This window comes from Chenopodium quinoa, unplaced genomic scaffold, assembly GCF_001683475.1.
Source record: "Chenopodium quinoa cultivar QQ74 unplaced genomic scaffold, ASM168347v1, whole genome shotgun sequence".
NCBI classification, from domain to species: Eukaryota; Viridiplantae; Streptophyta; class Magnoliopsida; order Caryophyllales; family Amaranthaceae; genus Chenopodium; species Chenopodium quinoa.
This window is the reverse complement of record NW_018743212.1, coordinates 1,466,630-1,482,023: the sequence shown is the minus strand read 5'-3', so window position 1 is coordinate 1,482,023 and position 15,394 is coordinate 1,466,630. Positions and strand designations below refer to the sequence as shown.

At 30.5% G+C, this 15,394-nt stretch overlaps 3 protein-coding genes across 5 annotated transcripts; 2 read left to right on the top strand and 1 right to left on the bottom strand.

The window, feature by feature from the left end:
• The first annotated feature begins 829 nt into the window (after positions 1-829).
• Positions 830-6,055, top strand: LOC110734317. 3 transcript variants are annotated; one of them, XM_021914421.1, is made up of 7 exons: positions 830-1,143; positions 2,877-3,009; positions 3,272-3,623; positions 3,742-4,741; positions 4,858-5,351; positions 5,448-5,628; positions 5,857-6,055. In XM_021914421.1, exons 2-7 carry the CDS (start codon positions 2,922-2,924, stop codon positions 5,998-6,000), a joined length of 2,259 nt encoding a protein of 752 aa, XP_021770113.1. In that variant the 5' UTR covers positions 830-1,143; positions 2,877-2,921; the 3' UTR covers positions 6,001-6,055. The 3 variants fall into 3 exon arrangements, with proteins under 3 accessions (XP_021770113.1, XP_021770114.1, XP_021770112.1); XM_021914422.1 differs by lacking the exon at positions 830-1,143 and having other exon boundaries at positions 2,413-3,009; positions 3,742-3,865; positions 4,073-4,741; XM_021914420.1 differs by lacking the exon at positions 830-1,143 and having other exon boundaries at positions 2,413-3,009.
• Positions 6,056-6,090: 35 nt separating this feature from the next.
• LOC110734318 lies at positions 6,091-7,053 on the top strand. The gene is made up of 3 exons (XM_021914423.1): positions 6,091-6,208; positions 6,297-6,500; positions 6,608-7,053. Exons 1-3 carry the CDS (start codon positions 6,155-6,157, stop codon positions 6,794-6,796), a joined length of 447 nt encoding a protein of 148 aa, XP_021770115.1. The 5' UTR covers positions 6,091-6,154; the 3' UTR covers positions 6,797-7,053.
• A 1,383-nt stretch (positions 7,054-8,436) lies between these two features.
• LOC110734597 (protein FAR1-RELATED SEQUENCE 5-like) lies at positions 8,437-11,043 on the bottom strand. Its single transcript, XM_021914760.1, has 2 exons — positions 10,924-11,043; positions 8,437-10,170 (listed from the first exon to the last, which is right to left on the bottom strand). The coding sequence occupies exon 2, from the start codon at positions 10,165-10,167 to the stop codon at positions 8,437-8,439; it is 1,731 nt and encodes a 576-aa protein (XP_021770452.1). The 5' UTR covers positions 10,168-10,170; positions 10,924-11,043.
• Between the last annotated feature and the right edge of the window lie 4,351 nt (positions 11,044-15,394).

Genomic DNA, 15,394 nt, shown 5'->3' with positions numbered 1-15,394 from the left:
AGTAGGTACTCAAATTAATGGATTTTGATAAATATAGTTAGTTCTTACCTTTGGGGATAGGACAATCAATATTATTTCCGTCCTTTATTTGTCGCTGGAACATTTATACATGATTTTATGTGAGTGAAAAAGCAGAAAAAAAAATAAAAATAAATTGATGAGTGTGAATCCTATCTCAATAAAAAAAATAAAAAAAAATTAAAAAAAAAAGTAGATGAAAAAATATTACCGTTAAGAAAAAAAGATAATTTAATTTTTTTTGAGTAATGACCCTCCAAATAGAAAGATAATTTAATTTTTTTTGAGTGTATTTTAACAGTATATTTGGTGTTTGTTTTAACTTGCATTGGGTGCATTTTACTTTTATATGGAGTATCATTTAAGAGCGAATATTAATATTTAATAGATCATCAGATATTGATAAATAATGTGATATGGTCTTAATCATCACTCAAAAGCTATTATTAAAGCAAGTGTTGTTTGTGTTATTTTATTGTCTATATATATAATTTAAAGATTAATTTATAACCCCCATAATACATTCAACATAAAAAAAAAAAAAAAAAAAAAATATTGTCAAAACTTTTGACAAATCAACCAACTATATGATTCAAGACTATATTTGCTTCCTTTTTTTTCAATCGGGGAAGTTCAATTGCAATAAATAGCATTACAACATAGATGCATAATATTGATTCTCCTTAGTGAATGTCTTTAAAAGTGAAATGTACATTTTTAATTTTTACAATATTTCTATCTTAACTTTGATCATGTATATTTTTTATACTAACACTAGTATATATATATATATATATATGTATATAGGATTAGGATCATGTAAAAACAAGTCTTAGGGTGAAAACATGAAAACAATTAATCCCAGCCGTAGATTATAATCTAACGGATGATATTTAATGTATATATATCCTAATTTTCTCTCTCCTCCCGCGAAAACACTTTCTCTTTCCTCTGTTATTTTCTTCCTCCTCTTCCTTCTCTCTTCACTTTCTCTCTCCTAATTTCTCGACATTAGCGAACTCCTTCAGCAACACCGCTTCAATTACCATCAGCGAACTCCTTCAGCAACACCGCTTCAATTACTTTGATTTTTAGCAATTTCTCAGCTCTACGATCTATTATCAGGTGAGTTCTTTGTGGTAATTTCGCTATTTTTGCACGATTTGAGGTTATTAGGTTTCTGAAATTTTGTTTGCTGGAATTTCATGAGTACTTTTTTGTAGATTCAACCGAAAATTTAATGTCTATTATGTTTTTCGTGTATGATTTTTGTTTAATTTTGTAATTTTGCATGTTTTTTTATTTTATTTTTTCGATTTGATTTTATTTTTTGAATTTCAACTTAAGTTTCGTTTTAGTAGAAGTATTTTTTAAATGTATTTTGTTTAATTTTTCTTAATTTAAGTAAACTAGGTTTTTATGTGTATTTTTGCTCGAAATTCTGCTTTTGTTGTTCTTCTTCATCTTCTTAGTAACACGATTTTTGTTGAGCATAATTTTGTTTTTGTTGATTTCGAGTTTAGCTGATTTTTGTGGATTTTGATTTCGAATTAATGCCTGTTAGGAATGCGAATAGCTAAAATGCGAATTGTGTGTGTGTGTTTGTGTTTGGAGTAGTTAATTTGAATTTTGAGTAATTTGAAGTGTTTTTAGTGGATTTGTGAGTGAATTCGGGAGAGTTTGGAGTAGTTAATTCGAATTTTGAGTAATTTGAAGTGTTTTTAGTGGATTTGTGAGTGAATTCGGGAGAGTTTGGAGTAGTTAATTCGAATTTTGAGTAATTTGAAATGTTTTTAGTGGATTTGTGAGTGAATTAGTGAGAGTTTGGAGTAGTTAATTCGAATTTTGAGTAATTTGAAGTGTTTTTAGTGAATTTGTGAGTGAATTAGTGAGAGTTTGGAGACATAAATTAGCTACACTGGTTCCTGCTTCCACTTGGTGTCCAACTCGATTTGTATTTTCCCGTGTTCCGTTTGGTGTAGGCAACAGGAATGGTCATCAATCTCTTGCTAATGATGATCTGGAATTGAGACCTGACCAACATGGTGACATGTTTGGAGATGGACTAACTGCCTTGGTTGCATTGGTGTTCCTTGATGCTGTTGTGTTTCTCTCTTACAACCTGTCTTTTCTTATTTGTGATTTGAAGTGGTTTCAGCTGCATCAAATGTCATTAGGTTCCTACATGAATTATTTGCCTTTTGCACTTAGATAAATTTTCTGGTGTTTGTGATATTGATGCAAAGACTCTTTCCACATCAACCGTAGAAAGAAAGAAAGAAAGAAAGAACATAAAGTATGAAGAATGCTTCCTGGTTTAAGATACTGACTTTGATTCTATATGTCCGATTTTTGGTGTTTAGCAGATTGCTTAAGCGACTAACCCAGGAACAAACATCTGGGGTGGATTTGTGATAGATTGCTTCTGATCATGCTAAATCGACATCTACATGACTTTCTTGACTGTTGAAAAGTGTACTTCTAGTCTGACATATGTGCATGGTTAATTTGACTCTGTACTGGATTTTGCTTCAAAATTTCTGAATTAGGCCTGTTTTGAACTTGAATCAAGGTAGCCAGAATTCGAGGATTTGGATACCTTAGTTTGATCTGATTTTCACTGCCCTGACCTGACTTGAATTGATTTTTTTATTCGTAAACAAATTGGTTGTCAAAAGACATAAATATGAATATGACCTGAACTTGTTCTAAACCAAACCAAAATAAACTGAATCTTTTTGGAGGGGTGTTGGACTATGTTATTTTTGAAGTTTTGTTTTAAAAAAAGGTCACTATGCCATAAAAAGAGGCAACTACTTTGGTTTCTTTTGTTTATCTTTTTGTATGTCTTGTTACAGGGTGCAACAAGGATTTTCATTCGATTTGGATTAGATTTTATAACTATGGTGAGAACTAGAGGTGGTGCTACTTTTAAAAAAAGGAGAGGCCTTCGTAGCTCAACAGGAGGAGTTAAATTGAAAGATACAGGAGGTATGATGAATGTTTGATTTTTGGATTATTAACCTTAATATACTAGTTGCTGTATTATGATAGTCTCCTAATACTATAGAATGTAGGTCCCTATATTAATATAAAAGTTACTATATTATTAGTTCCCTATGTAACTGAAAAAGGTCACTATATCAATGACAATGATTATTATTTTTAAGTTATTAGTTTGCTATATTATAATTGTTTGCTAGATTAAAATGAAGATAATTGTATATATAACTATATGCTTGCGTGTTTTTAGCATGTATCAATCTCGATCATGAAGATGAAGAGCATATTGATGGTGGAAGCAAAATGATCGATGATGATACTAACAGAGATAAAGATGCTTGTATTGAAAAAGGATTGAAAAAGAAAGCTATCACTAAGAAAAAGAAACCTTCTAACATTGAGAATGCTATACCTTTGTCAACTGTGATGGAAGGAAAGAAGGGGAATAAGTCTTCTTCTTCACATGCTATTGTTTTGCCAGCTAAGAAGAGAAAGTTGGATGAAAATGAAGGTCTTAAAGTGAAGAAAGTGAAGGAAAATAAGGATAAGAACATTGTGATTCATAGGCAAGAATCTGCAATCATAGATAGTGATGTACATATGTAAGTGAATATTTGTTTCTTTTTTTTGAAGTTTTGTTTAAAAAAAAGGTCACTATGCTATAAAAAGAGGCTACTATTTTGGTTTCTTTTGTTTATCTTTTCGTATGTCTTGTTACAGGGTGCAACGAGGATTTAAAACACGTTGCAGGCCATTTCATTTAGTAGAGATGATTAAAACTTTTTCAGATGATCAAATCAAGGCTGTTAAAGAAATTGGCTTTGGAGGTTTGTTATCTTTGAAGGTGAAACGAACTGCAACTGATATGCTATCATGGTTGGTAGATTGTTTTGATCATGGTAGCTGCATGTTTACTATTGATGGTAAAAAAGATTTTGTTGTGACTGAATTTGATGTGTATGATGTTTTTTGCCTTCCTTGCAAAACATCTAAGAAAGTTGAAGAAATTTCTCGTTGTGCTAATGTCATCAACCCTGATTATGATTTAAAGGTTAAATGGAGGTCTCATTTTGGTCTTATGGGTGAGAATGATCAGATTCCTTTGGGTTTTTTGGAATCTAAGATCCCTTTACTAGTAGATGGTGGGGAAGAATTCAGACAACTTTTTATCATGCATGCTTTTTCAAGTTTTTTAGCACCTACGTCCAACAGAACTGTGGATTTGAGAATTGTAAAATGTTTGGTTGATGTTAATCAAATAAGAATTTATAATTGGTCAAAATATGTCTTAGATAGACTTTGTGAAGCTGTGAAGAGCTACAAAGAAGGAAATATAGAATGGTTTTGTGGTTGTGTTTTGATGTTAGAGATTATCTATTTTCATCGATTGAGGTTTAGGAATGTTGTGTTAAATTCTACAATACCTTTAATTCAACATTGGACTGATGTGGATATAAGAGATAGAATTAGAAATGAAAAGTTGTCCAAGGGTTTTGGGTGTGGAATTCTTGAGTTTGATACATATCCAGTGAGTGAGAAGTTGCAATTTGAGGATGGACAAGTTGTTTGTAATCAATTCAAGGAAGCTCCTGTGAATCAAACTTCTGGAAAAGAATCTGTTGTTTATGAAGGTGTCCGTAGCAATGTTAAGGGTGTTATTCAGTTTGAGCTACCTGCCAGTTCAATGTCTAATGAGGAAATCCGTTCAATTGCTATTGATGTAAGTATTTTACCCTTTAATTCTGTCTGTCTGTTTAGTTTTTTCTTTTTTTTTTTTTTTTTTTTTTGTCACAAATTATTTTATTAAAATCTAAGTGCTACATTTTTTTTTCACAGGAAGTTTATGAGAAGTTTTTGCTCATGAAAAGAGATTTAGAAGTGGTATCTAACTTCTACATGAATGAATTGAAAGTGTTATTTCAGACTCGTAAATCTAATGATGCTTCAACTTCGACACCTCCAATGTCCCAAACTGATTTATTCTTTATGAATCCTCGTGTTCATGAAATTGTTGATGAGATTGTGTCTCTTGTAAATTGGGTAAGCAAAGTGCCTAATGGTTTGGATGATGATGATATTGATGATAATGGTGCACCTGCAAAAGAGATTAATGTTGTAGTTGGTGAGGTTCCAAGGATAGGTTTTGAGCATGTTTTGAGTAATGGAAAATCTAAATGCTCCCTTGCTATGGATGTTAGTCTCTTTGGTGATAAAGTTACATATGTAACTAAATATATGAAGTCAAGTAATAAGGATATGAAGGTTTTGGATGCAGTTGTCCAGGAACTTGTTGACTACTGCATTAGTGATTATCATGGTTTCGATCTCAAGTAAGTCATGTCATTGTTCTTTTTGTTATTTATTTTCAAATTTTAATAATAAGTGATTATGTTAATATACATGTGTCTTTTTATTTCCTTGTACAGTGAGGTGTTGGTATCTTTTGGCAAACCATTTGAGATTACAAGGAATGAATTCCTTTCATTAGGTGCACCGGCTATTGCTATATCTTCTGTTATTATTGATTGTTGGGCTATGTTGCTTAATGAAAACCAGAAGAGTAGTGCACATGGACCTCAAAAACTATATTTTGGTGTTTCTCAAAGTGTAAGTATCTTTCGGCTATTTAGTTACTACATCATTATAATGGTAGTTGTTCATTATAAAAAATTCATAAATTAATTTCACTATGTATTGAAAACAGTCACTATGATTCATAAATTAATTTCACTATGCAATGAAAACAGTCACTATGTAATGCAAGTAATTACATTTAAGAAAAATAACTCTACCTTCTAATTTTTTTAATATTTATTAATGTTTGTTCTTTTTTAGGCTTTTTTACTGAAAGTTGCAAACACAGATAGTAACACACAAGACATTGACAAGCTATTTGACATTTGGTCAAGATGGTTGTTCATTCCTTGCAATGATTTTGATATTGCAAATGTTGAGTTGGTAATACATTGCAAATGTTGACAATCATTTTTCAACTAAGTACTTTTATATTAAGTTTTTCAAGCTTAATAGTTGTTTATTTATTTATTGCAGATATTTGTTCCTACTCTTGAATGAGCACTTTTTCCTAATTGTTGTGAATTTGAAGGAAGAAAAGCTTCAGTTCATAGATAATATGAGTTATGATACAAAGTACATGAGTGAGGTTGAGAAGTTCTCTGATGTTCTGGTAAAAATATGATATTTTGGATTTTATTTGTATTTTTCTAGTTAGGATATGCTTCATGGAACCTAAAGTATTAATTTATTTTGCCTAGAGTGATATGCTGAGTACTTTTCTTGATCAACGCCTTCCTCAAAGTAATGACTCAGTGAAGAACATGATTGAGTATACTTTGGAGTCACCTTCTGTAAATTGGAAGTCTGGAAAACAGAAGAATAATGATAGTGGCATTTATACTATGGTCAGCATGCTTTACTTTGATGGAGCTGATGTGTTCGACTGCAATGTTTTGAAAACGGTTATCTCGTCTCATTTTTTTTATTTGGCTTTCAATTTTTATTATATTAACTATTTCCTCCATGGAATTTAACTAGCTTTTTTATTCTAATTTTTGCTTAAATTTAGGTTTCAACTAGACGGACATTGAGAGCTCAGATTGCTGCTACTCTGGTATTATCTGATATGAACATTGTCAGAGATGAAGTTCTTGAAAAGCTATCTGAATTCAGATTAATAAGGAGTCAAGTTGCAAAAGATGTTTTTGATGGGATTAAGAAGAAAACAAAGCAAGGTAAAAAGGAAAAGAAAGTATAGGCAGACTAACGAATATGTGGATGAAGTTTTTTGCTCGGAAGTATTTGTATTTTGCACAGAAGTAGGAAATCTAATGTAATGATGTAGTTTGCATCAACAAATGGATAATCTGACAAAATTGTATAAGTGTTAATATAGAACAATATGATATGATTCCAGTTCATACAAAGCTTTTGAATTGGTGGTATTGGTAGTTCTTTTGATATGTAATCTTTAATTGACATTCAAGAAAGTTTAGTGAAATATATATTAGTTATAAATTTGGCGCCTATGTTATAAAAAAATGGTACCTATGTTATTTAAAAAGGTTTCTATATGATAAGGTCACTATGTATTTAAAAAGGTATCTATGTTATTTAAAAGGTTTCTATATTATAAGGTCACTATGTATTTAAAATGTTATTAGTTCAATGTGTTAGGTAAAAGTGTCGTATTTATATTAATCTATTCTTAAGCTATTCATTTAGTATATCAATTAAAAGAACGAGCCCCTCCTTCCCTAACTTTGTATTGGCTTAATCGATGTGGATTAGAAGAATTGTTAAAATGTGAGTATTTTTTATACGGTTGTTATATCATAATAAAGGTCATTATATCACTAAAAAGGTTATCACGGAATAAGGTGTCAATACGATGAAAAAAAGTCACTATGACGTTAAAAACACATACTATAATATAAATTGAAGTTATCATATGCCAATATGTCACTACATCAAAATAACAATATAAAGGTCAATAAAAAGTTTAACAATAAAAGGTCACCCTATCAATAAAATTTGAGCAATAAAAGGTCCCTGTTTAATATATGTGAAACAATAACAATCACTATATCAATAAAAAGGGCACTATAGCACTATGTTCTTTCTTTCCTCTCATCTCCTCTATTTCAGCACTAGGCTGTCAGTAGCCGATGTTGCTTCTTGTAAATATGAAGTGGTTTTGCAGCCTTTCTACTCTTCTTTGAAATCCTGAAATCATGTACACGAACATATATAAAGTGAAAATCTAGTGGAAGTAAACATAGTACAAAATTTATTTATTTTTTTCTACAAAAATACCTCATTCAAGTTGGATTTTTTTTGCGGACAATTCCGACTATCATGGTTTGTTCTCTGACCACAAGTTCTACAAAGTCTATCTTTCCTTTGGCTTTCCTCAATAGCTATCTCTTTGTCAGATTTTTTTCCTTTTTCCACTACCACTACCTTTGTTGGAAGACTTGTTTGGAGGAAGAATATCAACAACTATGTCATTAGATCCAACAAATAATTCGATGTGTTTATTTTTTGCCTCACGTTTATCAACTGGACTTATAGAATCCAAGTCTTTCATCTCATTTTCAAAAGATATTAGCTTAGACAACAATGACTCTAGGCATTCAACTTTCTCCTCACAAAGACTTACACATGAAAAAAACCTGCACCATAAATCACCAACTAGCTTTTGCTTCTTATCCTTCTCTGCCCCATCAAGCAAGTTGTTTAAGCCAAAAATTGGTTTCTTCATAGCTTCTTTAGTCCAACAATGTAAAAACATATTGCCTTGGAATCTCAAATAAGAACTTTCCTTTCATGACAAAGAGAATGTGACGACATAATATTCCAACAGATTCAAACATTTTACAAGAGCATGAAGCATCATTAGAACACAAAACATATGTGACATGATAGCTTTTTTTTCCTTGTGTTGTCAACAATTCTATATTGCTCAATCCCTTCTTCTTCTTTGATGGTAACATTACTTATACCACAATTGTACAAAGCATGCTTGAATTCCTTTTGGAATATGTAAAATACATTATGAGTGTAAGCAAATGCAGCATGCTTTTCCAAGTACAGGGGGGTGACAAGTTGGGGATGTGTAGTTTTTGAAGTAGCATTCAACTTGTCTTGTGTGTGCCTTTGAGCATCGATTGCAGATTCATAGCGAAACCACAACTCAACCAATAACAAATGTTGATTGGTGAAATTAGTGAAAAAGCTATTTTCACTCTCTGATCTTTGAGTTGACCTTAAAATCCCACCCATAAATAGGTCACGAAAGTAGGAAGGAATCCACATATTCCTTATATTATACATATTTTTGAACCAATCTTCATTCACTAAATCAAATTCAGACATCACAGACTGCCAACCAATTTCAAATTCTTCTGGTTCAAGGTCTCTATTCCACACAACAGAGTTTAGTTTATGAAGAAAATCAGTTTCTAAGCATAATTTGGGCCCTACCTTTTGTGGCACTTTTTTCATAATGTGCCACATACAAAACCTATGTTTTGCCTTATCAAGAACTTTTTCAATTGCCACTTTCATCGCAGGGTCTTGATCTGTCATGATACAGGTAGGCTGACAGTTATTCATTGCCTTTAAGAAAGTTTCAAATAACCATTCAAAGGATTCAATATCCTCCTTTGCAAGTAAGCCTATCCCAAAAGTCACACACTTACCATGGTGATCAACACCCGTAAATGGGGCAAAAACCATAGAGTATTTGTTGGTGTCAAATGTTGTATCAAATGTAATCATATCACAGAACAACGAATAATTTTTTCTACTAATTGCATCTGCCCAAAATACTCTTGTCAAGCGTTGATGTTCATCCATACAATGCTCAAAGAAAAAGGCACCTTCACTGTTTTCAGCTTTTTCTTTCAAATTGTTTATAAACATCGAAGCATCTTTCTCTTGTATGTAAGCTTTCAAGTCTCGATTAAAGTTCTTGAAATCATTCAATGTTGCACCTATATTATCATAGCTACCAAGATGTTCTTTCATCAACTTATAAGACTTGTTTGGACCAATGTTCAATCTAGAGTTGTCAAAAATGAATTTTTTCTGGCCAAGTTTAAGGTTTCCAACATTTGCCAAAAAATTCATTGTGTTGGGAGAAGCAAGATTGTGGCTATGAGATTCATGAAAGACATAAACCATCCATTTTCCATCTGAACGTTCTCTAAACCCAATCATTGCATTACATCCAACACGATTTATGGTTCTTTTTCTAGCTTTAGGATTTTTATCTTTGTTAGAAACTTTTGCTTTAGTTTCACCATCCTTCGTAAACCCTTGTTTATTACAATGTAAATATTTCAAGTAGACTTTATCACTATCTTTAATTCTCTTTTCAGTACCTAGTCTTACCACAAACCCACCAAATCTAGCATATTGCTTATAAAAATCAACACCTTTAAGTAAGGAATCAAAAAGCATACCAAGTGTAGGCTTTAGTTCAGGGGGACAACACGGTATAAACTCTTTTGTTCCTCTGGGAGTGTAACACACACTTGGGCCCTTTAGTGACGGTAAGTTTTCAGCAACATTGGTAGTTGTAGATGTATTTGAGCAACTACCTTCTTCTGACTCCTCTTGCATTGTCTGCATATAATATCAAATATATGGTTTAAAATGGGTACTATAATAAAATAATCCATTCCATGGTGCAACTAACTGGACACCAACAAAAACAGTCTAAAATATATGGTTATGGTATCATAAAAAAGAGTTACTATATGGTATTAAGCAAGGTGTTAGTCATTTAAGCAAATACACAAACACCTTATGTGCAACAATTTCTCCTAGTGTTTAATATCATATATCCAGGAAAAAAAAACTTTAATATAAAAAAAAATATATATATATTGCAAATATTTATACAAAAACGAAAAAAGAGCATATTGTTGATGAGGATTGAAACTACAAGTTGATGAGATTGAAACTAACTGGACACCAACAAAAACAGTCTAAAATATATGGTTATGGTATCATAAAAAAGAGTTACTATATGGTATTAAGCAAGGTGTTAGTCATTTAAGCAAATACACAAACACCTTATGTGCAACAATTTCTCCTAGTGTTTAATATCATATATCCAGGAAAAAAAAAACTTTAATATAAAAAAAAATATATATATATTGCAAATATTATACAAAAACGAAAAAAGAGCATATTGTTGATGAGGATTGAAACTACAAGTTGATGAGATTGAAACTAAAAAACAGAGCAATCAAATAGAAATTCAAGAAATTCAGCTTATATACAAGGAAATAATCACAGTTATATCGGTATAGTAAGCCGCAATCAACTAGAAATTCAGCTAAAAACAGAAATTAAAGAATGAAGAACACTTACTAAGATTATTGAGGAAGCCCCAAATTATTGAAGAATCACGAGCCCTCAATTTTGGGAGTAAATAATCAAAGTAGCCCTAAAATTTGACGAATTGAGGAATTGACGATTTGATAATGAGATGAAAAGAGGATCTGCTGAAATTTGCTGAGATTTTGCGTTTTTTCAGCAAAATTAACAGAGGATTTGCTGAAATTTGCTAAGATTTTGTGTACCTTGTATTTCAACCGTTAGATTATATCATTAATAATCAATGGCTGAGATTTGCTGTTTTTAGTTTTCACCATAAGCCCTGTTTTTAGCGGAACCCTCCCGTATGTATATATATATATATATATATATATATATATATATATATATATATATATATATATATATTTGGAACCGGGAGGAAAGCTCTAACCACTAGAGTTATCCCTCACGCACTCTCATACTAACACTAATATATAAAACACAATGTATGTAGTTAACTATTGTATTTGTATAAAATACTGTTTAGACTACTTCTAATGTATATTATGAAATTTAGTTTTTTCTTAAAAAAATTAATTAAGAGACAATAATTTATAATACTAGCCTTTTGGCCCGTGCCATGCACGGGTTATGCATAGGAAAATTAAAAAAGAAAAATCGTTAGCAATTTTTTGTCCCTTGGAAAATCAATGAATGTTTTTAAATAATATTGTAATTTTTGCATGAGTGATTGATTAAATATCAATCAGTGCAATGAAAGTTAAGAAGTAGGGGAAGAAAAGAACTTGTATGTGAATTGAATAGAGAGATAAATAATACAATTGATGAAGAATGTTAAAGGGTTTTAAATGTTAGAGATGAGTGAGAACGATAAGAGTGTTAAGGCAAAAGAAATTATAAAAGTTTTCTCATGAAAAAAATTATAATAAAATAAATTCAAATGGTGAAGGAGAGGAGAACATATGTTGTATATAGTTTGTGTTTTCATGTAATAGGTATATAAGTACAGAGGAAGCAGGTTAATTAATTTAATTTAAGGTCTCCATTATTCAACATAAAACAGTTGTTATTTATGCACTATTTGATTGAAAATTTAATTTTTACTTTTTATAAATCACATGTTGTCATTTCTATATTAGTTTTAGTGTATAGCTTTTTTTTTTTTTTTTTATATTATTATTATCATCTTAAAAATATCTTAACTTATATAGGAGATATGTATATTATGGCTAAGATGATATAAAATTTTATATTCTCTCCATTTATAAAAAATGCAAGAGGCGTTGACTTAATATATATTGAAAATTGAACAATGTTCATTTTATTTTTTATTAGCTTAAATTTACCAAAATCAATTTTGATTTGGTAAATATATTGTGAATCTTGTGTAATCAATGTTTAAATAGTAAATGTTATGTAAAGTGAAAAAAAAAAGAAAAAAAAAAATCAAAATAGTGATTTTGGAGGGAAAAAATAGCACCAAAAAGTGACATGTGTCACTTCCGATATTTATTTTAGTATTAAGTTATTAATGATTGATTAATTAAAAATCAAAGCCTTGTGTCACATGCTTATTATATAGTACACTATGTAACAACAATATTGAAAATCATGCCATGCAGTCATGCACGACCAGATATGAAACTGTTAGAGACTTTTGTGTACCAGTCTTTCTTCTCAAAAGTCAATAACATAAACCAAACTTCATAAACAGCCATTTTATTCTTGTAGTATTCAAGAAGTTATCTCTCTTTTTTTTTCTTTTTCTTTTTTTTTTTTTAAAAAATAATGATCTAATAAAATTTCCTGTTAATCTTTTATCATAACGTGTCCTCTCCCCAATTACAATTGCTTCTTTATTTATTTTAGCAAACAATAGCTAATATATGTAGCATCTCTGTTGCTTCTTCCATAGTTTAGTTTAGTTTGATTTTGATAGCTATATATGTGCTCTTTACACTTTGCACTGACCCATACAAGCTAAGGTCTTTTCCACTATTATATATATTAAAAGTTAAGCATTCTTTAGCTAGTTTATGTGAGGTCTTATGCGTTTTAATTTAATTATAACTAACTTTATACAAGTATATTTTAATAATGATCTAAGTAAAATTATATTTAAAAAGGCTTGTCAAAGATGGAGGTAGGAGTTGAATATATATATATATATATATATATATATATATATATATATATATATATATATCAAACTATTAATTAAAAACACATATAAGCATAATGATTGGATTAAAACTATGAACATCTATCAAGAACATCAAACCACAAAAACTGATAATATAAACAAGTTTAATACTTCAAGTACGTCAATTTCTACTTAAAATTAATACCAATAAGACCATTACTTGAAACAAACTCACATTCAAATGCTTTCAAGTACACTTTTCTACTCCTAGTAATTTTTATAGTTATTACTCCATACTATATAGAGAGATGATAGATTACTAACGCCTAATTCATTAAACATGTAATAACATAAGAATAATACGGATTCGAAAATGTGATACTTGGTGCTATAATAGTAGTAAGTTGAAAGGAAGAAATGCCAAATCTCTTAACCCACAAGAATCATGCAATGCAATTTCTTTATTTTCCTTTTGGTAAGCTAGCTAGCTTATAATATGAGGATGAGATTGCTTTAGCTTTTTACAAATTGAGTTATTTTTCCCCACCCACAACACAACTCACAATCACAATTGATTAATATTAAATGCACATGAAATATGGATAGATACTATAGATTGCCAGATTGGTTAGCCTTAAAGTCTCTCTTTAACTTCCTTTTCATATTCCATACCAATCACCTTTCACCACGTGTACCCCCTCGATCATGTTAATTACATATATACCCTTCTTCTTTAGAACATTGCCCTACATTTTTACAAGACTCGGGACTTGAATTGGGGTACACTGCCAATTGGCATGATAGCTTTGATTTCATGTTTTGACACGTGGCATTACACTATTTGGGTCCCACTTTTGTAGGACTATGATCTTTATTTTTTTTGCCTAAGGTCCAAGTCACACTATATTTGCTCCTAGTGAAGCTAACAAGAGAGACAAATGATAATGTATCATTGTATTCATAGCTTTACTTTGTTAAGGACATTTTCGTCCTCTTCTTCTTTGTTTCTTTATCTATTTCAGTGATACGATCTTACGAATGCCAGCTATTATTTCAGGGTGATATATTGTACTGTATGAGTACTTCCTATTTATGGACATAAAATCATAGAGCATTAATTTTTTTTTTAATTTTATTCATATCACAATATGTATGTTAGAATGTTAGATGAAGCATTGTGGTTATCAAACACAATACGTTTATCTATTGCTTTTGAAAGCAATTGTTTGTATTTTTGTTTATTTTTTAAAAAAGTTTTGAAAGGTTTTTTTGTCAAACTTGTCTACAATTGTATTGGTTCAATTAGAATCTTGAAAAAGTCGGGTATTGTGAGGTAAACTTTATCTTGAGCTCTTTACTAATAATGTTGGAGACAAACTATTGCAAATCAGTTATACATTTATTTCAGAATAAATAAATGCGTTCGTAATTCGACTATAAAAATTGTATTTACCAATCATATCATAATGCATATATGGCCCGATATAAAATTTATGCAACGGTGTAATAGGCCTACTTATACACGTATACCTACAAGTTGCAAATATGCAATTAAGGACATGGTCTAACATAAATGATTTGCTTATTTATAAATGGTAGTAGTGATTTACATATTTTCATAAGCAATATATATTGTCCAAGGCAAGTTAATGGAGTAGCAATGTGGATTCTATTTTTTTTTTTTAAACGGTAATAAGATACGGGGGAATCCCCCTCCTATCACAGGAAGTGGGGATGAGGAGTTTGTTACATATCATACACCTTTATAGTTTATATTACATTCCGCCGAGAAGCATGCATGTATCATAATTAAAAATGTACTATAAATAGTAAATCTAGATTACATATAAATGAAAATTTGAAAAATTTTAGGGACAAAATCTCAACATTTGTTCATTGTTCGTTATAAATTGCTCTAAGAAAAAGCTTGTTTTACTATCAAGGTGTCACTACTTTTAAATTTTATTATTAATCATGTAAGATGTACTATAACAAAGAAAGTGCACAACAATAATGTCTATACAGGAGTACAGGACATAATTATGGTATGTGGTAATTCGACTTAATTAAGTAGTCTAAACTTATGTTTGTAAACAATTAAACTTATTCTTTCTAGTATTAGGTAAATCATTAATTAACCTACATAAATTTGTTAATTTGCACGCACTAGATAACTATAGGAACAAAAATGTGTGGATGCATGCATGGCAATATGGCATGAGACAAAGGGTACAAGCTAGTTGGTTTGTTTCATTCAATCTTGCTTTTCACGTATACATTGCATGGTGCACCACAATATTAGGCTATCTCTTTGTTAGTTTCAACTTTCAAGGTCCCAGTTGTCATTGATCATTCGTG

Excerpts from the sequence above, each read along its gene's own strand:
- LOC110734317 (XM_021914420.1), top strand. The coding sequence starts at position 2,775 with ATGTTATTTTTGAAGTTTTGTTTTAAAAAAAGGTCACTATGCCATAAA. Across the intron at positions 3,010-3,271 it reads TAAATTGAAAGATACAGGAG|CATGTATCAATCTCGATCAT; the intron begins GTATGATGAATG and ends GCGTGTTTTTAG. Across the intron at positions 3,624-3,741 it reads ATAGATAGTGATGTACATAT|GGTGCAACGAGGATTTAAAA; the intron begins GTAAGTGAATAT and ends GTCTTGTTACAG.
- LOC110734318 (XM_021914423.1), top strand. The coding sequence starts at position 6,155 with ATGAGTTATGATACAAAGTACATGAGTGAGGTTGAGAAGTTCTCTGAT. Across the intron at positions 6,209-6,296 it reads AGAAGTTCTCTGATGTTCTG|AGTGATATGCTGAGTACTTT; the intron begins GTAAAAATATGA and ends TATTTTGCCTAG. Across the intron at positions 6,501-6,607 it reads ACTGCAATGTTTTGAAAACG|GTTTCAACTAGACGGACATT; the intron begins GTTATCTCGTCT and ends GCTTAAATTTAG.
- LOC110734597 (XM_021914760.1), bottom strand. The coding sequence starts at position 10,167 with ATGCAAGAGGAGTCAGAAGAAGGTAGTTGCTCAAATACATCTACAACT.